The sequence below is a fragment of the Leopardus geoffroyi genome, chromosome B3, assembly GCF_018350155.1.
Source record: "Leopardus geoffroyi isolate Oge1 chromosome B3, O.geoffroyi_Oge1_pat1.0, whole genome shotgun sequence".
NCBI classification, from domain to species: domain Eukaryota; kingdom Metazoa; phylum Chordata; class Mammalia; order Carnivora; family Felidae; genus Leopardus; species Leopardus geoffroyi.
This window is the reverse complement of record NC_059337.1, coordinates 17665592-17693042: the sequence shown is the minus strand read 5'-3', so window position 1 is coordinate 17693042 and position 27451 is coordinate 17665592. Positions and strand designations below refer to the sequence as shown.

The following is a 27451-nucleotide window of genomic DNA, read 5'->3' as shown; positions in this document are numbered from 1 at the left end:
GCACACATGCACCCATGTGAGCAAGCGGGGGGAGGGCAGAGAGAGAGAGAGAGAGAGAGAGAATCTTAAACAGACTCCATGCCCAGCACAGAGCCCAGAGTGGGGCTCAATCTCACGACCATGAGATCATGACCTAAGCCGAAATCAAGAGTTGGACGCAGCTTATTGAGTCACCCAGACAACTGAAAGAGACTCTTAAAGAGATTTCAGAACAAACTGAAGGTTGATGGAGGGAGGTGGATGGGAGATGGGCTTGATGGGTGATGGGCATTAAAGAGGGCACTAGTTATGATGAGCACTGGGTGTTATATGTAAGTGATGAATCACTGAATTCTACTCCTGAAACCAATATTGCAGTGTATGTTAATTAAGTAGAATTTAAATAAAAATTTGAAAAGAAAAATAGAAGAATTCCTTCATCTCCAGGAAACCCCAGCATTTTGCTCTTAAGGCATTCTACTGATTGTATAAGGCCCATTCACATCGTTGAAGGCAATCTCCTTTACTCCAAGTCCAATGTAAATGTTAAAAATACATTCACAGCAACATCTAGACTGGTGTTTGACTTAAAAACTGGGCACCATGGCCTAGCCAAGTTGACACATAAAATTAACCATCACAATGACTTTGATGTTTTTATATTCATCATCTGCTAAAAGCCCATGTTAAATTGTTTTCCCAGAATTTTTCCCTATTAAAGTTTTAAAATGTAGACCGAACTCATTCTTGTTATTTCAAATGAGATGCAACAATCTGGGACTAAGAGTTCCATTCCATATTGTTATTTCCTTTTTAAGTTTGACCATTTATAGCCCATCCACAGTTTATTAGAATGTCCCATTCTGTCACTCTATCTGGATTTTCTCTCTTAATTACTGTCACCCTGTGACATATTTTTATTTCCCATTTATAGATAAGGAAGTCAAGAATTAGAGGGGCGCCTGGGTGGCGCAGTCGGTTAAGCGTCCGACTTCGGCCAGGTCACGATCTCGCGGTCCGTGAGTTCGAGCCCCGCGTCGGGCTCTGGGCTGATGGCTCAGAGCCTGGAGCCTGTTTCCGATTCTGTGTCTCCCTCTCTCTCTGCCCCTCCCCCGTTCATGCTCTGTCTCTCTCTGTCCCAAAAATAAATAAAGGTTGAAAAAACTGCAATTTAAAAAAAAAAAAAAAAAAAAAAAAAAGAATTAGAAAGGTTGAGGGATATGCCCAGGCATACCCTCCGTGCCTATAAATGGCATAACCCAGATTCAAACCCAGTATTTTTTAGAAAGATTGTTCTGGCTGGTATGTAGGAGAATGGATCAAGGAAGATGTGCCAAGAACATAGGTAGACCAGTTAGGAGACTATCAAAGTAGCAAAGGCGGAAGTTGATGGCACCTTGGACACGGACGATGATAGTAAGGATGCAGAGAAGCAGATGGTTTGACAAAGATGTAGGAGACCTAATTGATGAGATATGGAGATTGATTGGATGTGGAGAAAAGAAGGAATAGGAAAGAATCAATGATGACTCCTGAGTTTCCAGTCTGAACAACTGTGTGGATGTTTGTGCCAGTTACAGTGGGGGAGCAGGAGTGACAGGTGATGGAAAGATGGTGAGCTCAGGTTTCAATGGCGAGTCTGAGGTGCCCGTGAGACATGTATGTAGGTGGAAATGCCATCTAGTCAATTAGATAATCAGGACTAGAGCTCAGAAAATGGGTCAGGAAGTCATCTACTTGTATGCAGTAATTGCCTTGGGAAAGGATGAGATCACCCTGGGAGTGGGGGGGTTATTGAGTGAGAAGAGACAAGGACATGACAGAGCCTTGAGTAACTTCAGTGTTCACTGGTCAAGTCAAGAAAGATAACCTGGCAAAGAAAGCAAAGAAGAATTTGGCAGAAAAAAACATGAGGAAAAGTGAAAGCTGTATTTTCTGTGTCCTTTAATACCATGTGCTATTGTGAAGGACACAGAGCTGTTGGGAGAATAAATGAGTTAATATTCATAAAGTGCTTAGCACAGTGCCTGATATATAGTGCTACACAAGATTTTTAACATTTCTCTCTTTGCTTTCCTTTCCTTTGTTATCTTTTTCTTTCTCTGATGACTTTGTCGAGGGAAACGGGGCAATGATGAGGCAGAAATCAGATTGTATGGTGAATGAGATGTGAGGCAGCAAAGGTAATAAACATAGGTACCTGTTTCCCAAAGTACTGAGAGGTGAGGAAGGCCGGCCCAGGCAGAGGGAAGAGTGTGTGCAAAGGTCTGAAGGTGAGACGTAGCTTGACGTTCAGGGAACTACAAGAAATCCCCTCTGCCTGAGCAGTGGGAATGGTGAAGGTGGTCAATGGATGTCTTCAAGCAGGATTTTGAAAGTCATGCTGAGGAATTTGAGCTTCACCCTAAAGGCAGTTCAGTGTTTCCAAGCAGATAGATTGACATCATGAGATTATTATTCTAGAAGGGTCACTATGTGGTATGCAGAGTGGACTGGATGGGAGAGAGAGAAGCAGGGAGGTCACTCAGGAGATGGCAGCAGCAGGCTAGGTAGGGGATGATGACACCTCGGCTCAGGTAGTGACATGGAAATAAAGAATGTGGACAGACTTGAGAGATGCTTGGAGAGTAGAAACAACGGGCATGGGAGTGGGGGAGTGAAGGAGGTGGAGCAGTCTGGTGTTATGCCGGGTTTCTAGCTAAGGTCACTGTACTGCTGGTGGGCCCATTTACTGAGTGCAGGAATACTCAATGGGCATGCCATTTTTTGTTGGTAACAATAATCCTGAATATTCTTTTGTTGTTGTTGTTGTTGTTGTTAAAGTTAATTTATTTTGAGAGGGAGAGCTTGATCAGGGGAGGGGCAGAGAGAAAGGGAGAGAGAGAGAATCCCAAGCAGGCTCTGCACTGTCAACGCAGAGTCAACTCAGGGCTTGAACCCATGAACCTTGAGATCATGACCTAAGCCCAAACCAAGAGTTGGATGCTTGACTGACTGAGCCACCCAAGTGCCCCTATTCTGAATATTCTTAGACAAATGTTTTTTTCTTTGATTTTTTGCTGGTATAAAGTTCCAGAAATTAAACCACTAGGAGAAAAGATGTGAATATTTTATAGTTCTTTCTTCAGATTGACATTCTGAGGTTATGTCGATTTACCTCGCCACCAAAAGTGGGTTTTGCTTTGTTCTTTGTTGAACCAGTTTCACAGCAACCTTGCCAACTCTTTTACACTATTCTACTCCCACATTGTAGAATAGAGGCTCAAATTTAATTTAAAATGTTTTTCTTAATTCAGTTTTCCTAAATGTTTCCTGATTATATCCAGATCTGCCCTTAAAATCTCAGTGCAATCTTTGCTATACCAGCTTCTAAAGTTCAAAGACGTCAAGTAATACGAGGCTCAGAGTCCCCCAGCAAGGGTCATTACCAGTAACAAAATTCACTGGAATGAAAGATAGGTGGCTTCTAAGACCTAACAGTATTCAATGCCAAAAACTTGAGTTTGGTTTAGAAAAGCATTTTCCAAACTGTGTTCCATAGGATACTAGCACCTCACAAGAATTCATAGAGATTCATAGGTCTTTCTAGAAAAGATGTCTGTGGTTAAATAAATTTGAGAACTATTAAGTTAAAATTAAACAGATGTCTGTAAGACATGGTTTTACATACAGTGCATTAAAAATCTTAATGTGGATTGTGAATGCAAATGAAGGTCAAATACATCTGTGACACACTAGTGTTGCCTGGGCCATAGTTTAGGAAACACTGGCTGAAAGAAATTGGAATTTCTAAAGGTAGGGATCATCAAAGGGATTCAAATGTAAATACTACTTTCCAGTGTATTAGGTATTCCCACTCCTAGGAACCCTTAGTACTATGTGAAGGGAAAATGGGTTAGGTAATGCCTCTTGTCTGTAGGGCCCAGATTCACCATTTTAAAGTACTTTGTCATATTCATTCTATCTATTTATATAGACATACTCACACACAGACACGTACATATAAGCACAGAGTGGTAAATATTTACATTTTGTAATCATCTGAAAGTATTTGAATATACCATGTCCTTTTATCCCTGAGTACTTAACAAGGGTATTCTTTTATGTAATCGCAGTACAGTTATCAAATTCAGGAATGTTCATGTTGGTACAGGCCATATTCTATTTTGTCAGTTGTCCCAATACGGACCCTTATGTTTTTGTATTCATTTAGTTGTTATGCGTCTGGTCTTTAATCTAGAATGGCTTCTCAGCTTGTCTTTGTCTCCTTTGACATTGAAATTTTTGAAGACTATAGGCCAGTCATTCGTACCTTAGTTTGGGTTCATCTGATATTTTCTTGTGACTAAATTTGACAATGCATGCCCTGCTAGGATACTACAAAAGGATATTGTATTTCTTAGGGTATTGCCTCAGGAGGCACATGATGTCTACCTGTCCTTCATTAGTGACATTAAATTCATCACTTAATCACAGTGATTCTTCCCTGTATAATAACTATTTTTCTCCTTGCAGCCAATAAGCATTCTGCAGAGAGACATTTTTAAGACCATGTAAATATCCCACTCCTTTTCAAATTTTCTCTACACTTAGCATTGATGAATCTTTCCCAAACCAGTCTTTACTGTGGTGGTTGCAGATTCATGACTTTCCATTCTGCCATTCCATCCACATTTATCAGTTGACATTCTCCTGTTACGAATGTCCCTTCCTCCTCCTACCAAGTTATTTACTTGTTGCGTGTGTGTTCGCTTTTTTCACTTAACACCGTATCTTGGAAATCACTTTATAGCAGTTCATTCATTTGTACAAAAATATAATATCCCGTTTTAGGCACCTAGTGTGTTTTGCTCAAATAGTTTTCTGTTTGGGCGTTTAGATAGGTTCCTATATTTTGTAATTATAAGTAATGTTGTAATGAATAATCTTACACACACGTATTTTTATATTGTTGCAGTCGTATCTTCAGGGTAAATTCCTAGAAGTGGGACTGCTCAGTCAGAGGGAGGAAACATGTGTTGATAGTTTTACGGGATATTGCCTTTCATTGGGCTTCTACTATTTCTGCTCCTGCCAGCAATGTCTGAGTGCGTTTGTTTCCTGACAGCCTCTTCCAAAGGAGAGTATTGTCAAGACTTTGAATTACTTCCTATCAAGTAGGTGAGAAGGGACATCTCAGTATAGGTTTAATCTGCAAAATGGAATTAAATATCATTTCATAGGTTCAATGGATCTTCTTAATACATTTTTTGTGAATTTTCTTTTCATACCATTTGTCTACTTTTTAATAGAATTTTTATTCTAGTTTATTTTATTCAGTTTCCCTTAACTGTTAAAAGTCTTTACATACCCCACGTATCGCCCTTTAATCTGTGACATATATTAGAAGTCTTTTCACCCAATTTGTCACTCGTGTTTTATTTTGTTCATAGTGTTTCTATTGAGATGTCATATACCATGAAGGTCACCCTTTTAAGGTGCGCAATTTAGTGGTTTTATTATATTCATAGAGTTGTGTAAGCATTACCGCTAATTGCAGAACATTTCTTTTTTTTTTTATTTATTTATTTTGAGAGAGAGAAAGAGAGAGAGCACAAGTGGGGAAAGGGCAGAGAGAAGGAGAGACAGAATCCCAAGCTGGCTCTGCATCATCAGCACAGAACCCAAGGCAGGGCTTGAACTCAGGAACCACGAGATCATGACCTGAGCTGAGATCAAGAGTCAGACACTTAACCGACTGCGCCACCCAGACACCGCAGCAGAATATTCTGATCATCTCAAAAGAAACCTGCATTCATTGGGAGTTACTCTCCTTATTTCTTCTGTCCCTCATCCCCTGGCAACAACCAATCTCCATTGTATCTCTATGGATTAGGCTATTGTAGAATTTCCTATAAATAGAATCCTATAATATATGGCCTTTTGTGTCTGACTTCTTTAATCTGATATGTCGCTTTCAAAGTTCATCCGTGCTTAGCAGATATGAGTAGTTCATTCCCTTTTAATGGCTGAATAGTATTTTGTTATACAGGTAGACCACATTTGTTTATCTCTTCATCAGCTGATGGATGTTTGGGTTGTTTCCACTCTATGGAGGTAATGAACAATGCTTCTATGAACATTCATGTGCAAGTTTTTATATGGATATATGTTTTCAGTTCTCATGGCTATAAGACTAGGAGTGGAATTTCTGGGTTCTATGGTACCCAATATTTAACTTTCCAAGGAACCACCAAGCTGTTTTCCAAAGCAGCCTCAGCCTCTTGCTATTCCCACTAGCAATGCATGAGGATTCTATTTTCTTCACATCCTCACCAACACTCGTTATTATGTCTTTTTTATTTCAACCATCTTGGTAACTGTGGAGTAATATCTCACCATGCTTTTGATTTGAATTTCTCTGACGACTCATGATATTCTGCATCTGTTTATAGGTATGTGGCTATTTGTACTTCTTCTCTGGAGAAATGTCTATTCAAATCCTTTGCCCATTTTTTATAGGGTTATTTGTCTTTTTATTGTTGACTTACAAGAGTCCTTCATACTGGATACTAGATATCAGATGCATGATGTGTAAATATTTTCTCCTGTTCTGTGTGTTGTCTTGTCACTTTCTTGATTGCATCCTCTGAAGCACAAAGATTTTTAGTTTCAGTGAAGTCCAATTTATCCTTTTTTTCTTTTGGTCTCACGTTTAAGAAACCATTGCCTAGTCCAAGTTCATGAAGGCTTGTATCTGTTTCCTTTTAAGAGTTTTATAGTTTTAGTTTTTACATTTAGGTCTTTGATCCATTTTGAGTTAATTTTTTATAGGATATAAAATAGGGCTCTGTCTTCATTCTTTAGCATGTGAATATCTAGTTGTCCTAGTACCATTTATTAAAAGGGTCATCTTGTCACCATTCAATTATCTTGGTACCCATGTCAAACTCAATTGATCATAAATGTAAAGGTTTATTTCTGGATTTTTTTTTCTATTCCATTGACCTCTATGTCTATCCTTACGGTAGCACCACACTCCCAATTACTGTTGCTTTGTAGTAAGCTTGTGGATACTATGAATAATGCAACTATGCACATTCATCTACAAGTTTTATGGTAAGTTTTGAAATCCATAAGTATGACATCTCCAACTCTTACATTTTTCCAAGATTGTTTTGACTATTCTGGCTTCCTTACATTTGTATATGAATTTTAGGATAAGTTTATCAATTTCTGGAAAAAAAAAACAGATGGTATTTTGATAGAGAGAGCACTGAATCTGTATTTCAAGTGGGAAGTGTTGACATCTTCACAATATTAAGGCTTTCAATACATGAACATAGGATATCTCTATTTACTTAGTTCTTTCCTAGTTTCTTTCAACCATATTTTTCAGTATAAGTTTTATAATTCTTTTGGGAGCTTTATTCCCAAGTATTTTGTTCATTTTGATGCTCTTAGAAACAGAAGTGTTTTCTAAATTTCCTTTCCCTACTGTTCATTGCTAGCGTGTAGAAATACAAATAGGATGTTGACTTTGCATGGTACGGCCGTGCTGATCTCATTTATTAGCTGTAATATATTTTTGTGGATTCATAATGCTTTTTTGCCATGCAAAAGCTTTCTTAATGCTTTAACGTTTTCAACCTTTCCTTTCATTACATTTGGATTTTGAATCTAAATTAGAAGGAGTGCTCTGTATTGGAGTTCTAGAGTACTTCACTCATTTTTATAATACTCGTAAAGTTTAATAGGTGACTTTTATTGTTGTTTATTCTTGAGGTTAATAAAGATTAGAGAGTGTTTAAATAAATACTTACCAATCATTATTAAAGAGATAGCTTTGTGAAGTTGAAACAGCACTGGATGTGAAGTCAGAAAATCTGAGTGGGAGTCCCAATTCTTCTGTTTGCCAGCTGTTTGATTATACAAGTCATTTAACTTCTCAAAAAAAGAAAGAAAAAAACCCAATCCTACAAAAGATCCTATCCACTTCACAGAACTGCTCAAAGGTTCAAAATAGAAAGTGCTTTGTGAACCATTAGGCATGATGCCAGTGTAAGCTACTTTTATTTATTAATGGTAATTATCAAACATTTATCAAGGCTCCTCATTTCTTTAAGAGCTTTACCTAGACACAGAAAGGTACAGTGTGGCTGCAGCTCTCCAGGGGAGCCCTGGCCTAAAAGCCATTTATTATGTACACAAAGAAAAGGGGTTTTGTTATTTTCCCTCTAGTTTTTCACTGTTCATTCCTTTGGAGTGAGAGAAACGCCCAGAAAGAAAAGACCTTTTATTTTCTGTAGAGTGTCGACAAGTTCCAAAGTATTTTAGGAACTAACCCATTAGAGTGGAGAAAATTAGCAAGCCTCACAGAGCCACCACACTGGGAAGGCAGTGGTCCCAGGGACTGGCGAACTAGCCATTCTAGGCACCCTGCCTCAGGGGTCTGTGAGAAACCATGCTGGCGTGATTGTTTCTGAAACTACTCATGGCAGATTTTGGCAATAGACCCTTGTTTTCTTACCCAAAAGAAAAATGGCAGGATTTCATTTCAGTGAGAATGTTTGTGGGTGTGTGTTTTCAAGGGACATAAATTAACACCACTAGCTTCAGTTTTGTTTTCCATCTCTGACAGTTGAATTGCCTTTCTTTTCAAATTTCAGGGCAGCTCTGCCACTCAGTCAGTAGCCCCCAAATTTGGGGGGAAGCTCGATTTACAAAGTATAATGAACTGATTTATCAGTCCCTCTCCCAAAAACTTTGAGGTCAGAAAATCCGGCTTCAGGTTCCTCTGGGCAAGTTATCAGCCTTGGCCAGGCTGACATGATGGCTCGTAGGTGCTCGCACAGGTCTCCGACCGGGTTCAGACAACACAGCAAATGGCAACGCTTCCGATCGGTTCTGGTTAACTGCTGTGTATTTGTTATAATGCACTATTTGTAATTTTCAAAATCTCTGAAAATACTAGCCTTTCATGTTTAAAATTAGAAAAGATGCAGAATGCGATTATGATTCTATGCATCATAAAAGTTTTCTAAGAGTGACATAAATCCAGGAGTTGTACTCTTTCTTTTTAAGTCACTATTTTTTATAAAAATGATAATGAAGGGGCACCTGGGTGGCTCAGTCGGTCGAGTGTGTATGACACTCTTGAATCGGCTCAGGTCATGATCCCAGGGTCGTGAGATTGAGCCCTGAGTTGGGCTCTGCACTGAGCATGGAGCCTGCTTAAGATTCTCTCTCTCCCCGTCTGCCCCTCTCCCTCACTTGTGCTCTCCCTCTCATAAATAAAATAAAATAAAATAAAATAAAATAAAATAAAATACTCTTTATATTCTAAAAAATCAAGCCACGTAGACAAATACGAAGAAACGAGTTACAAGTTATCCAGGACTCCCCTCCCAGAAAGAGTTGGTGTTGACATTTGTAGCATCTTCCCTCTGCATATGTACATGTGGGTATAGATAGAGAGACAGGAAGACAAGAAAGAAAAAAGAAACAAAAATTGATGAATTTGACAGCAAAAAAAAAAACTTCTCTGTGACAAAATATCACAGTCAAAAAATAAATAGCAAAGAGAGGAGATATAGAAAGAATTCTTATAAAATGTAGATGTAAAAGTCAACTCAATAGGAATAAGGGCAAAAGACAGGAATGGTCAGCTTACAGAAGAGAAAATACAAATGGCTAATAACAATACAAAAATGATCTTCAGCATCCTTTGTTATTAAAGAAATGCACTTTCACTCAGGAGATGCCATTTTTCACCTAGCTGTGAGCAAAATAAAAAAAGTTTGATGATACCCCATGATGGCAAAGGTACTAGAAAGCAGTCATCCTCATACACCACTAGAAGGAGTGGGGATTGGCACCACTTTGGGGGAAACCATTTGATATTCCCTCTCCAATTTTATAGGGTAATAGCGAGCCCTTTGAAATTAGAAATGCTCTTAACATCCATCAATAGGAGACCAGTTAGGAGGTTGTGGTGTATCCATGTGATGGAACACCATAGAACCACACAAAGAATGAGATCAATGTGTATATTCTGACATTAAAGATGCCAAAAGTGCATTATTATTTTTTAAATGGCAGATGTGGATCAGAATGTTTCTTCAGCTGACAACCGGTTAGACCCTACAATGTGCCAGGCACAGTGGTTGGCCCTGGGACGGTGATGGAGGAGCAGCCTAGAGAGTGACAGAGACCTTAGCTGAATAGTCCCACAGATGAATGTAAAATGGCGACCGTGATGTGCACACAGGGAGCAGGACTGGGTGCTGTGAGAGCTCCCAATGGAGCAGCCCGAGGACTGATAGTGAGACACCCCGAAGATTGAGGAGAGGGCAGAGGAGCCATCATGGCAGAGCCCAGAAGGGTGGTGGCAGATGAAGCTGGGCTGAGGGAGGGAAGCAGGGCAGCGTCAGGTTACAATTGCACCTGTGTGTCTATGCGTGGGTGTGTTTAAGAACATGCCCCTATAGGGGCACCTGGGTGGCTCAGTGGGTTAAGACTCTTGATCTCAACTCAAGTCTTGGTCTCAGGGTTGTGAGTTCAAGCCCCACATTAGGCTCCACACTAGGCATGGAGCCTACTTAAAAAACAAAAACAAAAACATGGGCCTATATGTGTGTATGTTTGTATAAGCATATCAATATCTCTGGGATACACAGGGAACTTGATAGTGATAACTCCAAGGAGTCAGACGGGATCGTGAGAAGAGGGTGAGGCTTATAGACAGAAGGGAGAGAGGCATTTTAACTCAACACTTAGGATTTTTCAAAGTTATATACCGATATTACACTTACAATCTAAAAATCTAGTTACGTTTTAAGAAAACACACACTTCCAACCAAGAGAGGATGAAAATCGAAGTTCCCAACATATCTATTTTGGTGCTGACCCTTACAGAGAGTAGGGCCTTTTCTCCCCAGCCCTTCAGAGGAGCTAAAATTGACGACTGGAGAGCTGCCACTGAGGACTCTCTCTGACTATTAAAAGAAACTAGCTTGGTCTGGGGCCCTCAGAACTCGGTTTTGGAATGCCCTCGGCACCCAGGGACTTCCCTTTCATCTACGCCCCCCAGAGAGTCCCAGCAACATCTTTCTCTTAGCCAAGGCCCTCCAGCTGCCCCAGGCCCCTGTGGTGTGGGTGGCCTTGAGAGGCTTCCTTCCTGGCCAGAGACTGGAGAGGAAAGGAAGCGGCAACCCTGGGCTGCAATATGACCCTGTCTTGTACAAGGGCATCAGCCCAAAGCTGAAGATTGCATGGCCTGCTCTGGCAAGGCCAAGAGGGAGAGCCACGTAGCCACACAGCTGGTCAGTTATAAGAGAAACACAGCAAACTCACACCTCACAGTGACAAGAGGACTTGAGCTTCTGTTGAATGAAAGCACTAATTTGAACCAAAGCAGAAAAACACAGACCCTCGGTAGAAGGCACCTTAACATCTTGCTCCATCCATCAGCCACTGCCCGACTCCCCACTCTGGTGTCCCCGTACAGTTCGTTTTCAGAAGCTGCTTCGAGACCCACATATCAGTGGCTCACCCTCCACCTAGCCAGCCCATTCAACCTCTGGGCCAAATCTACTACTTAGCAACTATTTCTCTGACTCTTAAATAATACTTCATTATGCTGATTAGAAGATCCTCTTTCTGTAACTTCTACTTTCTTAAAAAACCAGATGTTAGACTAGAGCAGGATGCAATTTGGAATCACAGGCCTTAGTCTGAATCCCTGTCCTGCCATTGAGCCCTCTATGTGACCTTCGGTCAGTTGCTTTATCTCCTGAGGGCTTCATTTCCCCATCTATAAATTGGGGTGTTAACATCACCCTCACCAGTGATTCTGAGATTAAGCGAGCTGGTGTATGTAATCTGCATAGCACCACGTCTGGCCAGAGTAGGTGCTTACTCAAGGTTAGTTCCCACCCTCCCAGTGTCCCTCTCTAGTGCTAGCCCTCAAGTACAAAGATCCTGGCGGCTGCTGAGCCGCAGGTTTACATTGCCTTCCCCACGAATGTTTTTGTCTCCAGGGTAAATAGACTCAGTTTAGGTCCACGAATGCACCTTTAGCTCTTTGTGGACCCTCCACTTTGCTGCAGGAGAAGAGATTTCCCTCTGAGTCAGCGATCCTCCTAGTTGTTTACCAAATGGGGGGGGGGGGGGAATCTATCCCTCTCTCCTGTGAAGAGCTTGGGGCCTGCAGTCAGAGCGTTTGCATGTCTTAAGTTGAGTATTCACATGATGGGGTCTGCCTGCATAAATAGAAACATCCTTCTTACTAGTCATCAAGTTTTCTGTTCAAGAACTATTACACATTTCACAAATCCAAGGGGACAGCCTCAGTCAGATAAGAGTCTGCCAGCTGTAGCTCTGGCTGTGTCTATTGACAGCTGGATTGGCGCTGTAGACTCAGTGGTTTCCCCCGGAAATGCTCAGGAGGGCCCAAGCGCAGCCTTCTGCTCTGGACCTTGGCAGGGCTTGAGGGTGGTTGATCTTATGACTGAGGTTTTTCAATTGATGACCTTGCTCAGTATGAGATATTAAAGGTTGCGTTTTTGTTTTTGTTTTTAACCCAGTACCACATGTTAACGGCTCAAGAGATTTAGGAATATTAAACACTCCCTCTCAGCTCCAAGATGACAACTGATAAATATATAACCGTAAGATACTGAAAACAACAAAGAACGGGAGGAGAAATCTGAGCCCTGGGAGATTAATAAATAATAAGGAGTGAATGCAGTCAAGCACAGATCCCCAGCGGGGCCCATTACTTGGGCTCCTGCATAAAGCCAGGAAAGGCAAGCATGGCTCCTATAATTCTGTTAACACTAACAACTAGTCCTTAAATGCTCTCAGATGCATATAACAGGGGTATTTATATTCTCTTAGCAAGCAGAGTGTTGTTCCAGAATTGTGAACAGTGGTTTAATTTGGAAAATTGGGTAATCTAATCACTAGCTTTTCAACTGCCTTTGTACCTACTCCCTAAGGCAGCCTCCTATACCGTGCGGATCTGTGGTTCTTGATCTGCATCACCCTGAGCCCTCATGTTCCATGGAGGGTCTTTTGGAGGAAGCTGGGTGGGCACAGCTGAGTGAGCTTCTAGACCCTCTCCATCTGCTTCAGTAAGACAGTATGCAAAACAATCTGGAACAAAAGGATTTTTTTGTTGTTGTTTTTTGTGTTGTTTTTGTTTTTGTTTTTTTGCTTCAAAAGAGAAACTTGAAACTCACTGGTCCCATGATGTTTACATCCTCTCATAAATTACTTTTCCACTCACTGATATGTTTCTGAAATGTTACTTTGTTAATGTACTAGGTAGAGTTCAGTCATTGTATGAATAAACCACAATATATTCATTCCGCTTCTGGTGGTTGTTTAGATGATTCCCCCTTTTTCACCATTTCAAATAATGCTTCAGTGAAGTTGAGGGCATTTTTGGTATCAACAGTGATAGATGGTGAACTCCAAGTTGGTCAAGAAGGGAAGGGACAGCAGGAGGGGCCGACTGGATAGTGAGAATGGGGAGAGTGGATAGAGGGCTAGAAATTGCTTGGACGTGATGAAGGCAGGACCAAATAAGCTATGATAAGGCCCCGAGTCTGATAAGGGACACAATGTGGCATGTAAAAAGCATTTTAAAATTAAGGTAAATTGAATAGGACTGAATTAAATTAAACTAAATTTAATTTTACTGAATCAATGAGATGCTAATCTTGCACATTTTTAACATCATGGTTCCCTTTTCCTTCCCTCACCCCAATGTTAAACCAGCATATGGTTTTTAGAAGTTTCATGAACATCAAATATAAATTAGACCAAGGATTGAGTTTCTGAAGTGAATAATGAATAATAAATGGTTGCTTATATTAGTATCTCACACAGAAGAATGTTGAGGTTACAAAGATTTTTGTGAAATTCGGATCCCCTTAAGCTCTCAGGATCCACTTTCTTGATATTGTGAGCATTTTTGCTCTCAGAAAATTTTGCTTCCTGTCTCCAAAGGCAAAAGGCAACATACAGAACTTTCAGAACATGTAATTATTCATATGAATTGAAAATAATTTTGATAGGGGTGCCTGGGTGGTTCAGTCCATTGAGCATCTGGCTCTTGATTTCGGCTCAGGTCATGATCTCCTGGTTCGTGGAATCGAGCCCCTTGTTAGGCTCTGTGCTGACAGCATGGAGCCTGCTTAGGATTCTCTCTCAAGCTCTCTATTTGCCCCTCCCCCACTCGTGTTCCATCTTTCTCTCTCTCAAAATAAATAAAGATTAAAAAAAAGAAAAAGAAAAAGGGGTGCCCAGTGGCTCAGTTGGCTGAGCATCTGACTTTGACTCGGGTCTTGATCTCACAGTTGGTGAGTTTGAGCCCTGCATCAGGGTCTGCGCTGGCAGCTCGGAGCCTGTTTGGGATTCTCTCTCTTCCTCTCTCTCTCTCTCTGCCTCTCTCTCTCTCTCCCCTCCCCAAATAAATAATTAAATAAGTAAAAAGAAAAGGAATCATTTTGATAGACATATATCTTTTACATTGCCTTATAATATTGAGTGGAAACAAAATATGAAATCTTTTTGAATTTGAATTTGAATAAATCTAAAGTACTGTGAGTTAAAAGTCTTTGTAACAATATGAGTTAAATCTTTCCTAGCATCACAGGGTGCTCTCCTCGATGGTGGATCCTAAAGATCGTTAAGCAGGAGAAAACACAAAGTAAACATGATTCAGTTTGCAATTGGGATGGGCAGATTTTCCTCTCTCTTCCTCTCTTCAAATTCCTGAACATGTGATGCTTTGACTGTCCCTGTGGCTCCAATGGCTCCAATTGTCTTTACTTTTTGGAGTGTGCATTATTGGAAAGCATTTCAAGCCAGATCTTCGGGCCAAATTGAGGATAATGACTAATTGGGGTGTTGCCAAAACTACTTGTTCCATTTATTTACATCCTGTAATAAGGAAAGTAGTTTTAAAACAAAGGATATTGTTCGCATTTACAAATATGAAATTCTGATTGTTTTCACACAACAATAAAAGTTATTGCTAGCAATCTTGGTTTGGAATAGCCCCTATCATAAAAAGTCTAGCGCTAATAACTCAGCTGATTTTAACATATGATCAATGAGATGAGAGTCTAGAATCCACCCTGATTACCAACTGACAAATGCATTCAGCTGGTCATCAGAGGACCAAGTCCCTATGGCTTTGCTGCCTCACTGCTTGGTCTGGACTAGGAAGTTCTGATGGTGTGGCTTTATCTCCTAGCCAGCTCCCACGGATTAGTCATAGCTCCTGGAGGCTGAATGAATCGGCGCCTCTGGGGAGTGTGCAGGCATCAGTTAGTGATGTCTGCCAACAAGCACCAGGGCAGGGAGGAAGGGCAGCGTTCTTGCCCTGGGAGGGAGTCCGAGTATCAAAGTCAGAATCTTATCTCCATTTTCTCTCAGCCATGAGGTATCTTGGGCAAGATATCACCTGCTCCTCAACCTCAGCTCTCTCGTCTACAAAACACGGGCAACAAAAATTGTTAAGAAAATTAAAATTGATACTACACCTGAGAAAGAAATCTTAACTGCTGTTAATATGTCTTGGCCTATCCCAGTCTGGTGTTTCTCCCTTTAACTCATGGTATTTTAGTATTTCTGTCACCCTTTTGGCAATTAATTGCAAACCACCTGCCACCTGGTGTTAGTGCACTGTAGGACATCAGGTTCAGTTCCTGTCCCTTTCTGTACTGCCCACCCTTTCTGGTCCTGGCCTCTCCTGTCATAGGTGATCCGTAAGGGTCTGTTTACTGAATGAATGTGAACCTGTTATTAATAGCATTTTTAAAAACTTTAAATGTTGACGGATGAGTAGTAACTTTATTTCCTCTTTTATTCTTTATGTTATATCTTTTTTATTTGGAGAGATGTGTTTTGTATTTTATTTTGGGAGGATTGTTACTATTTATATTCATGGGATCATAGGGTTTTTTTTTTTCTCTCTCTCAAAGAATTTTCAATTGGGCTTTATTTTTAAGGAACTGAGCTCTTTTCTGTGTTCAGGCAGCCCCATGGGCCAGTTGAAGAAGGCGCAGGGAGGTGGGCTTGGTAGATCAGGCACTGGGGAGGCTACTGACATCTCGGCAAGGGCCCCCTTTGGGCTGAGCTGGGGCAGGGGGCTGGGCTCACCCACTTCCTGTGCAGAGCACTGGCACTTTTTAGCCCATCTCCTTCCTTCTTGAAACCCTCCTCCGCTCGCCAACCCCCGCCCATCCTCAGCTGACACTGCACTCACAGCAGCATAGACTTAAATGATTTACTTAGTGATCCACCCTGGCCACAGCTTCGAGCCATCCGGACTCAGCCTTCAGGGCTTTCTCTGTCCACAACCCAATGCTTTTAAAATCTAGGTCTCCTGAGAATTGACTGTGCTTCCACACAAATCATATTGTCTAGCTTGCTAGAAAGTTCCTTGCCTTTCTGCTTATCGCTCCAAGAACAGTTAGTTCCCTATTGCTGCCGCCAAGCATGTAAACAATCCTGTTTCTTCTTTCCCGGGTGACAGGCGCATCACATCGTGCTGAGCAGAAACCCCTCTCAAGAAGAGGCAGCAGTCTCTGCACATTTGGTCGCCCGCGCTGCCGTCGCTTCCGGGGGGATCGAACACCACGGTGAGCGCAAACCTTCTGTGGGCGGCGCACCTTGCCTGCGCCCTGCCCGTCCCGCACACGGGTCTGTGAACCAGCTGCCTTTAGGATGGGTGAACAGGTGGATGGACCTGTGACACAGGCCCCCCTGGAGAGCTTTGGGGGCTTTATGTGGTGGTCCTGAGCTGTGCCCCTGTGTTACTTTCACCAGAGTTCTCTGCTTTCTGTCCTGTTTAGCTTTTCTCTAACCTTTTACATTCAAATACGGCGAATCTTCATCCAAGCAGAGCTGTGAAGAGCCCCCAGAGAATCCACGCTGGGCTTACAGGGAAATCTGCTCTACTTTCAGAGGTGATCTATTTTTAAAGATTGTTGTGGAGCTACTGTGGCAACAGATAGATCAGGCCTGTTGGAACCCCAGCCTACAGACTTTCACAGGGCAGAGCTTTCAATCAGGATGAACTTTACATGGTTTCAGGAGTCCAAGAGGAAGTTGCCATTTATGAGTCATATGGTTTTTCTTAGCCCCATGTGATAGGTAGAGCGGTGAGTTTGGGGAGTTCTTTAATCTGCCATTCCAGACTCAGAGCATACAGTATGCCTCTAGTGATGGGAAACATGCATTCTGGTGGCTTATTTTTGGTCAGAATATTCAGAAACAGAGTATAACTCATAAAGGAGACCTAGGGGTATATTGCAAAATATCAGATAAAAAATAATGATGTACTATAGTAAAATAAGGTCCAACGTGCCAGCAAGCCCAAAATGGAGATCCGGAGTAGTTGGGATTCAGGGGGCAGAGCTGGGCTAGAAGGCAGAGGCTGCTAGCTGGAGGGTAGGAGGAGATGAAGGGAATACCAAAATGAGCAGCCTGGTGTATAGAGATTTCTGGGCCAGGCAGGGGCTCCAGTCAGGGAGGAACTGGTGAAGGGGATATCAGGGTTTATCCATTTGTCCATCCCACCTTACAGACCCCTCATTCTGGCTTCCTGGAGCTTTGAGCACCTTTTTGGAGCTGGAGCAGCATATCTACGGATAGAGAAGGCAGGCAAACTTTCTGATCCTCTCTTTTTGGAACACGCCATATATAACAATCGGCTTCAAAACCTTCAAAGGGTCAACAGTTTTTTGACCAGCTTTCTGGTGCTTAACATTACTCTTTTTTTTTTTTTTTTCAAATTTTTTATGTTGTTTTTTTTTTTTTTTCCTTTGAGAGACAGAGGGAGAGCAAGCACAAGTATGGGAGGGGCAGAGAGAGAGGGAAACATGGAATCATAGCAGGCTCCAGGCTCTGAGCTGTCAGCACAGAGTCCAACACGGGGCTCAAACTCACAACCATGAGATCATGACCTGAGTCCATGACCTGTCCAGTGCTCAACCAACTGAGCCATCCAGGCACCCCAACATTCCTTTAATAGGGGAAGAGAATCTTCCATTCCCAACTATTAAGACAGTTAAGATGCAAACACACATTTGATGGAAATTCCTATGCTGGCAGGAGCCACAAATCTAAGTGTCTATAGGAACCACACAAGCAGTGTGAGCGAAATAGATAGCTATTACGACACAGTAGGAGCAGCAAGCCTAATCAGAAATGGCAGCTACTGTTGGTTGTAATACGAGAGAGACAACACAAAATGTGAGGACTGTGGCAAACTGGAGAATCCCATGCCCTATTGAAAGTGAGCAGCTGTTACAGCTCCAGCCCATTACTGTCATGTAGAAGGCAGGCTTAGAGAACAGATCTGTTTTTCAAGAGAAGGCAGAAATCTAGGTTTTTCTGTGTAATTGTTGGTAACCAACTCAAACTTGTTTCAGGCTCTGATCAGGCAAAGCAAGTGTGAGGGCAAAACACATGTAACTTCTGACCTGGAGAGCGTGCATATAATGAATGGTTGTCAGAACCTTCCTGTTTTCCTCAGGCTCATGGGTTAAGACAACTGGAGGGTTCTGAGCATTTAAACTGATGAGGTGGGGGTGGCGGGAGTCTATTCCCTAGAGAATACCAAACAGCTAGAGGAAACTAAGGCCCAGAGAAAAGAGGAAGAGTTTCCAGCCCAGGAAACTAAGGCCTCTTTGCCTAGAGGGATTCTGGTTCACCAGCATCTCAGCTAGTTAATAAATGTATGGATTGGGTGAGGACCATAGAAATTTTGTCCTGAAATGTTTTTTTTCCTGTAGCTGCAAAGTTAGGCCACTCTGTTTTGCATGGTTTACAGAATCAGAGAATGCAAATACACACACACACACACACACACACATACACACACACACATATATTACATTTTTTAGTCTAAATATAGCATGGGTACTATAAATTGAGAATGACAATAATACCTACTTGATACATATAATAAGATCTGTGAGACTTAGATGACCTCACACAGTAATAATAGTAATAATAGCTAATGCTTACACAGTGCATACTGGCATGGTTCTAATCAGTTACACTTCTTAAAAATTTTTTATTTATTTATTTTGCAAGACAGGGAGAGAGCATGAGTCGGGGAAGGGCAGAGAGAGAGAGAGGGAGAGAGAATCCCAAGGAGGCTCCATGCGGCCAGCACAGAGCTGGACTTGGGGCTCGATCCCATAAACCATGAGATCATGACCCAAGCCGAAACCAAGAGTCAGATGCTTAACCGACTGAGCCACCCAGGCACCCCTAACCAGTTACATTTATTAACTCAATTAATCCTCACAACATTGTGAGGTTGATGTAAGTATTTCCAGTTTCTGATGGAGAAACAGAGAGATTAAGTAATTGCCCCAAGAGCACATATCCAGGGAGTAGCAGATTTGAACCTAGGCTCTTGACCTCCATGTTACATTGTAAGGACTGACACTGCACATGCTCCCTTTTCTTCCTTGCCCCTCCCCACTTAGGCCTATGGAAGAGCCTATGGCATTTGGGACAGAGGACATGGGAAGAGCGGAGGCACCCAGAAAGATGGGTTTGGAGAGCCAGTGGGAAGGGGCCAGTCCAGGAGTACGCACAGGCTTTTAGCACCTCCCCTCTGCCTCTGGTGGCCTGAACCCCACAAACTGACTTGCCGGTCAGAATTTGAAATATAGGAAGAGTGTAAAGATGGAAGAAAACTTCCCCCCAGGAGCAGGGAGATACAATTGAAGATGCAATACAGATTAGGGAAGGGGGTTACTTCTGCTTGAGCTTTAGGGGATTGGTTGCTAGAAACATAGGGCGCAGAGCCTCAGGAGCTCAGAGGCGGTAGGAATCATGGTAAGAGTAATGTTAGTGACAACAGTAGTGGGAATTGAGCTTGCCTTGTGTGCAGGTGCTGGAACTCTCATACACGTGCTCATTTAATCCTTTTAATAAGCCTGAAGGCGGGTGTGACCTCCCATTCTGCAAATGAGCTAACACAGCCAGCTCTCCATACCTGCAAATTCCATCAGTCTCTATTCTCTGAACTCATTGCTCTACCCAGAAAGACCACAGCCCCTATCACTCTGTGGGGTGCTCCTAGACACGCCCTTCTCTAATCAGAGGAGACTTGAAATGGCCATCACCTCGATGCCTTTAGGAAGAAAGTTTACCGCAGCCTTAAAGGGGAGTCAGCGCTAAGTGGGGTTGGCAGTGGAACTGCAGGATCAGAACAGGTGTTGCTTGTCAGGCAACACCATGAAGCCCTAGGACAGGTGCAGAGACGAGCACCCGCCCTGGTCTCTAAGGCCTCAAAAGACCATCTAAATGGGCACATCAGGAATGAATACAAGCACGGAGAAACCCCAAGCTATTCCTAATGTGTTAACCTGTTTGAAAACTGCTGTCAGAATCCTTGTTCTCTCGGTGGCAGAACGTGCAAAAGGCCGTGGAGAGTGAACTGACCATTCAGCATTTTGAGACACAGAGTTTGTTCTGGCTTTTACCCACGGTGCCTAAGTGCGGTGTGGGCTGAGGGGGCCCATGTTACATGAATGGAACCAGCTTCCCTTTGGAAGCAGGAGTGAACTGGTCCCCACCCAGCCAGGAGCCACAGTCCCACTGTCTTTCAGGGTGCCTGGTTCTCATGTCATCTCTGTTACCCCCTCTCAGTCCAGTCCCCCCACAGTGGGAAAGAAGGGAACCCACCCAGGGCTAGGGGTTCTCCAGGCCTCTGCTGCCTCTAGCAAGAAGAAAGGAAAGGGGAGCATTTGGTACTCATCTTGTCTGACAAGTAAGGGGATACCAATCTCCCCCAAACACACACACACACACACACACACACACACACACACACACACACTGGCTGGCTGGCTTTCACCCAGGGTGGCAGGACTGTGACCTGGACATTAGTCACTTTTAGTTCAGAAATCCCAGCCAGATCCCCTGGGAGCAAACCCACATGGTCTACCAAATGCTGAAGAAATCCACATCCATGGGGACCACAGCTCTGCTTTCCTGTGCTTAAACCTGTCTGTGCAGAGCACACTTTTTTTTTTTTTGTTTTTTTTTAAAGAATCATTAATGAGAAACATTTCTCATCTGGGGATTCTCCGTAGCCTGCTTGCTAAATGCCCATGGAAGGCATTGCCCTCTGACAAACGAAACGCCACTGGCCAAGAAGCTAGCGTGTTTCAGGCTCCATGCTCCAGCTAATCCCTTTGCTCTGTGCCTTTCCTGCATTCCTTATGCAGACAAAACTGCCCTAGAAGTCACGAAGGATTGCGATTGCATAAGGACTTCCAATTCAGGCTCCTGGAATGTCACTAACCTGAGCCTGGCCCGCTTCCCGGAGCAGCCATAGACAAACTTGGTATTAACAGCTCTCCCAACCCTGCGAAGTGTTCAGGGCATTGGCCTTGTGTTTATAACTCTTCTCCTAAAGGATATTAAAATGAAATGGGCGGAAGCCAAGTACATTTCGGTGTAAACCTTTGAGAGGCAGAGCCTGCTGAGCACAGGCGGCCTTGTTTGGAAGTGGCTCCTTCTGCAGCCTGGGCTCTGTAGGGTCCGGACACAGCACAGTGGAAGGGGTTCTGTCCCACTAGAGTCTCAGGGGCAGGGGGTGGGATTCCTGGCCATATGAATCAGACTCATGAGCATGGGGTGCATTCCCAAGATACAATTCCCCATGCGCAAATATGTCCATCTTCCTGCTGCCCCCTTGTGCTAGGCTCTCCCCACATTTGCACAGTAGACATAAAATATACAAGTGTCTGAAGCTGGGCACTGTATCTTGATGCAGTCTCCTGTTTTATCCACCTACCTGATCCTCCCTTTTCTCAACTCTTCTTCCTGTGGCCCACCTTGTCAGCCTGCCCCTCTGCTGGGTCCCACCCCACCTGCAGCCCACTCCCTGCCCCGCATTCCTGGGTTATGGATGCCCCTTGGGCCCTGTGTGTCCCGCAGAGACAAGAAGTCAGATAGGCTCAGGAATACACATATGCCCAGTGCCAGTGGATTCCTGATAGGTAACATGGCCACCCGAGAGTAGCCACAGTCAGATGTCCTTCATCTTCCCGTGGTCCCCCTCGGCAGCCCCTGCTGTCGCCCTTGCCCCACCTCCAACCAGAGTCCTCCAAAGTGGGGTTTGGGGTGCAGCCCTGCTGATGGAAATGGGTGTAAACCACAGCTGGCCACACCCACCCACTCTCTCCCATCCTCCTCAGCCTCCCTAGTCGCCCTCAAGCCCTGTGTGCTCCGACAGACCCTTCGTCAGTCCTATGCAGAGTCCATTTCTTGTTACAAAATGCGCAGCCAGCCTGATCCTGGCCTGCCTTCAGCTCCATAAGCAGGTATCAGCATCCACGCCTGCTGTGTGCTCTAAAGGAAGGGGAAACTGCAGAAAGCAAGTGGTGGGTAAGGACAGAGAAGAACCCTTACCCTGTTTCCCACCATCATTAGTAGGGCCCTTTCTCAGAAACCTCTGGAAGGCACCTCAGAGCACATGCCATCCAAAGGACTGAGGTCCAGGACATGTCCAGACTCATTCTGCAAGCTAGAGACAAAGAAAGGCTTAGACAGAGGCCTATTTAACCACCGCCCCAGAACTGGAGACTGAGTGGCATTGTCCCCAGAGGTCCGGGGAGCCCAGAGGACGGACAGATGGGGGCTGCAGGGTTGGCAGAGGATCAGAAGAGATGGCCTCTTCCTCTCTCCAATTCCGTGCTGTTGGTCTCTCTTCCCAAAGAGACAACCTTGTGCACACTGAAACCTCATCAAGCTTTGCTTACAAACTGCCTTCCATCTTTGTGTCTGAGAACAAAGTCTATGGCGTCATTCCTCTGCTAGGAAAGATGAAGTACGTGCCTCTGTGATATACAGTTTTTCACTCCTATACTGGCTAATAATTTGTGTGCAGAACTTCTCAGAAATGCCTATATTTTTAATACCCTGACTTGGCTTCAAAAAGGGTTTTTAGGGCAGCTTATGGAAAATATATACTTCAACCAAGACAAGTAACTGGGGCTAGAAGCTGCTGGATACCTGACCACTACTGGGTGGGACAGTGAGTGGTGGGGAGGTAGAGATGGGGTCAGCTTCCTGGTGGTAAGGATATTGGAGGCAGGCAGATCCCCATGGTGACGGAGCCCTTTACTGGGCCCATAGGTGCCTGGCACTGTGCAGGCACTTCATGTTTGCTCTCCCACGGAAGCCCCGCCCAGCCTGCCGCCATCTTGGTCACCTCACACTACTAAGGCAAACCTTCCCCTCAGAATGACCTTGGACTTCCTGGGGATCATACAGCTACTGAGCAGCAGGTCTGCTGCTCCCAGAAGCCATGTCCGGGGCCTGTGGAAGTGTTCTTCCAAGAGAGGGTCTTTAGTGTGGACCACAGAAGGCCTTGAGGTGAGGAGAGAGCCTGACTTGGCTTCATGTGTCCTCAGGCTACCCTTCCCACCTCCCACCCCTCAGGGCTGGGAAGTGGCCTCAGGGCAGCTGCCTGTGCAGAGTCCAAGGCAGCCCCAACAGCCCCAACAGGACCCCAAATGGGTCCAGTCTGTTTGTTTGCTGGGTGATGGAGCTCCTCTGGGTTAACACCAGGCTACATTCCCTGCGGTCCTTAATACTTTTGCAGTTAGTACAGAGTACAGACTATTTTCCAAGACTGTTACAAAAGATAATTGTCACATTGTACATGCAGGCCTCCCTCTTAATGAAAGCTGTCCTCACTGTTCAGCTCTTGCCTTAGGACAGCCTCAAGAAAATGAGCCCAGGGTGACTGGAATTTGTTTTAATTAAAAGCCTCCTAACCTCCAGTGTGTCAAACTGTAACCCCGCATTCCTCTTGCTCTTTGAATGAAGCCTGGTTTTCTTTTGCCTGTATAAGAACACAGAGACAGAACAGAGTCTGACAGGGCCTCTGGGAGACATTGAGTCCCCCTGCCCAGCAGGCAGGCCACACTTCCTCCCTCACTCTAACCCACAGACAGCCTGAACATTGTGTTGGGGTGGAAACGGGAGAAGACTCGTGGCCTTGGAACACCTGTGCCACCAGGGCTCAGATTTACAAGTTAAGTCATGCTTCTGTGCTTTAGAAAATGACCTCATCTTCTGCCAAGGCCACCAGCATCAGGTTGCAGATGATTCTAGAAGAGGTTTTTAAAATTGGGGGCGGCCACTGTAAGAGAGCTGCAAATCGCTGGCTTTCTGAAAATCCGGCTTTGGGGCACGAGGCCCACGCTGGGACATGGCATCTCCCCACCCTCCTCGATCTTCGATCTCTCTGGAAATCCTGCTGTCACTCGTCCCCCAGGAGAAGAAACTCTGATCATCAGGGAGTCACTCCTTAGCTGTAGTGACAGGATGGATTTGCTCTCCTCTCAAAGACAGATCATGCGGTTCACAGTTCAGAAAGCTAACGTGGGGGTCGGAGGGGTGAGAGAAATACATCAGGATCTTGTAGTAAAGGGAGTTTTCCTATATCCCAGGTAAATATAAAAGTAGTTTCAAATTTATAGACTGGAAAGGCACCCACAGTGGATGCCCTACCCCTTCCTCTGTTCCTGAGTTGCAAGGCTGTTGTGATCTACAAGGCCACTGACGTGATGCCTGATGTGTGACAACTTCTCTGTGACAATGGCAGTTGGGGAACCCTCCCCCCCCCCTCCTTGGACTAGAGGCCTTGCAGGAACAGAGATGGGAAAAGCCTGGACCTTTAGAGAAGCTGAGGACTCCGAAGTACAGGAAGGGCAGCAGCAACCTCAGAGGGCAGATTTCCAGGCAGAGTCCGCCTCTGACATCCCCAGCTGAACACCTCGCTTTCGTTCGCTAGTAACCACACTGCCCTCGTTTCAGTAATACGTTCCTTCTCCCTCCACCCCTCCTTTCCTTCTTCTCTCACTTTCACCCCCTCTTCCAGAGACCTATATGTGCTAACAAGCATCCTCTTTGGGGAAATATGAATACATCTCCCTGAGGTAGAGGTTGAGCCATTTATGCACTAGTTTGCGTTAGACCAGGCAGCTCCCTCTCTCCCAGCATCTCTGTGAGATCAACTACACTAAGGGAAAGGAGCATGTGGCACTCAGGTCTAGGAAGCCAGCTGAAAATGGGGTATTTTAGGGGAGGCAGTTGGTCAGCGTGTGACTGCTGGGGGAAGGGATACTGAGAGGTGGGAGGACATTACAGGAAAGGGGCCAGAAAGGAATCAAGCACAGCTGTGTCCTCCTATGTCCAGTTCCTTCCCAGGAAGGGGAGGGAAATGTTTCCCATCCCTTTTGCCTCCTCCTATATCTGAGCATGGTACCACTTCTGCCAAAGCCCAGGCTCTGAAACTCAGTCCCTCCTTGTTCAGCCCCAACGCCTTCCTACGCTCTTTATATCTGCCAGTCTTCATAATAAGAGCTCATCTCAGGAGAACAAGGCTGAGACTCAGAAAGATCTCTACCTTTTTTTTTTTTTTTTTTTACTTTTTTTTTAGTTTATTATTTTGAGAGGAGCGCATGTGAGCAGGGGAGGGGCAGAGAGAGAGGGAGAAAGAGAATCCCAAGCGGGCTCAATGCAGAGCCAGACATGGGTCTCAATCTCATGAACCACGAGATCATGACCTGAGCTCAAATCAAGAGTCGACGCTTAACCAACTAAGCCACCCAGGCGCCCCAAAAAAAGAACTCTTAAAGGCTCAGTTACATTCTTTGGTTAATTCCCAATTAGACAGAAAATTAAAATATTAGGAGTACTCCGCTCCGGAATATCGTTGTTAATTTTTAGACATGGAATGTTCATCTCTGTTATGCTTTTAAAATCAACAAAATAAATGCCACATCATCCCCACTAATTTGCTGTCATCAGATTATCAAAGTAGCCAAAATTAAGGCTTAGTTTGAGCATTAAATCTGTAATGCTTTCTCTCATGAGTCAGCTACTAGTAAAGAGATTTTCTGCTTGGTAGAATTTTCTCCTACCAAGAGAAAATTCTGAGTAAATACTCTAGAAATCATCCACCTGCTGGTCTAGCAGACCCTCACCGAAAGAAAGGAACAGGGGGCTCCAGTTCAATTAACTTCTGTCTATAGCTACAAACTCTGGGGGCAGCTAGGACTGAAATCAGAGGCATCACCTCACAGCAGAATTCCTGCTTCGGTCTGGCAACCGCCTAGGCTCCAAGCAAAGTAAATCTTGCAGATAAATGAAACTTACTTGTTCTCAGACCTATCTTTTCCTTACGTTGACAGGGTTCGGTAGACTACATTTCGCAAGGGTTGGCTTCTCTCCTTTCTAAAACATATCACATGGAGTGTACTTGAATCATTTCTTGAGACCCCCAACATTCTCAGCATGAACTTCGGGTGTTCCCAGAGCTCTCGTGGTGTGCAGGGCCACACATCCGGTGCACATGAGATGAGCCCAGTATTCTACACCTGTGACCACTTTCATAGTGCTCCCGTCCTTTTAATAAGTCCACCTGTGCTTCCGGTGTGCCTGCTGGTCACCCTAGCATGGGCAGCAGAGGTCCATAACCACGACCCTCAAAGCTGTCCCTAAGTTAAAATGATTACCATTTATTGAGCACGGACTAGGTGTTAGGCGTGTCTTCAGTTGTTTGTATGCATTAACTCATTTACTCCTGACAATAACCCTATAAAGGAGGCACTAGCGTTATGTTCCCCTTTTTCAGATGAGGAGGCTGAGGTCAACCATGTGAGGCACCCAGCTAGAAGGGAGCAGAGCCAGGCAACCTCTGACCTCTGGAGCCTGCCCTCTTTGCCACTCGCTGTGCTGACTCAGGAACAACCACCCTCTCTGCACAGGCGACCCAGTTATCGCTCCTCTGTGAGTTCTGGAGTGCTGTCCTCATAGAGGCCTCTTTGGAAGCACCTGGCACTCACATCACAGTATGAGAAAAGTGAATTCAAGGGCTGATTCTTTGGAAAAGGTATTAAAATAGATAAAATGCTAGCTGGTCTAATCAAGAAAATAGGGAGGTAGCACAAATACAAAATTAGAGGTGATAACCAAATATGGAGGAAAAGTAAAGAAGTAAAGGGTTATATTTTATCTTTTCACTCATAGGTCTTTGCACCACACAATACACATGAGATTTCCAAGTGGAAATGTCAAGTAGACCACTGTATACGTGGGTCATAGTCTATTCTGGCAAAAATGTGCTTGTCATGTGTCACCATGAGGTCATCTCCAGCAGGCACTTCATTGGGAGTCCCATGTTCCTGGAAGAGGAAGATATCACTTTTCCCTCTGCTAGAGCAGGGGTCAGTGGTCCAAATCCAGCTTGACCCCTTGTATTTGTAAATAAAGTTTTCTTGGCACACAGCCATGCTCATTCATTTATGTATTGTCTGTGGAAGCTTTTGTGCCTCAACAGCAGAGTTGAATAGCAGAGATAGCAACCATATGGCTCTGAAAGCCTAAAATATTTACCATCTTGTCCTTCACAGGATGAGTTTGCTGACCC

The 27451-nt window shown here is 44.0% G+C and overlaps 1 protein-coding gene across 9 annotated transcripts in view; it reads left to right on the top strand.

The window, feature by feature from the left end:
- The window catches only part of TTC23 (tetratricopeptide repeat domain 23), a 106248-nt gene that overhangs the window by 55794 nt on the left and 23003 nt on the right, over positions 1–27451 (top strand). For all 9 annotated transcript variants that reach the window (XR_006704454.1, XR_006704455.1, XR_006704457.1 and 6 more), the window contains exon 7: positions 16511–16616. Coding sequence is in view for 5 of the 9 variants with exons in the window: in XM_045448760.1 (XP_045304716.1) it covers positions 16511–16616 (106 nt within the window). In the remaining 4 variants the exon portion in view is untranslated. The remainder of the gene's footprint in view (positions 1–16510; positions 16617–27451) is intronic.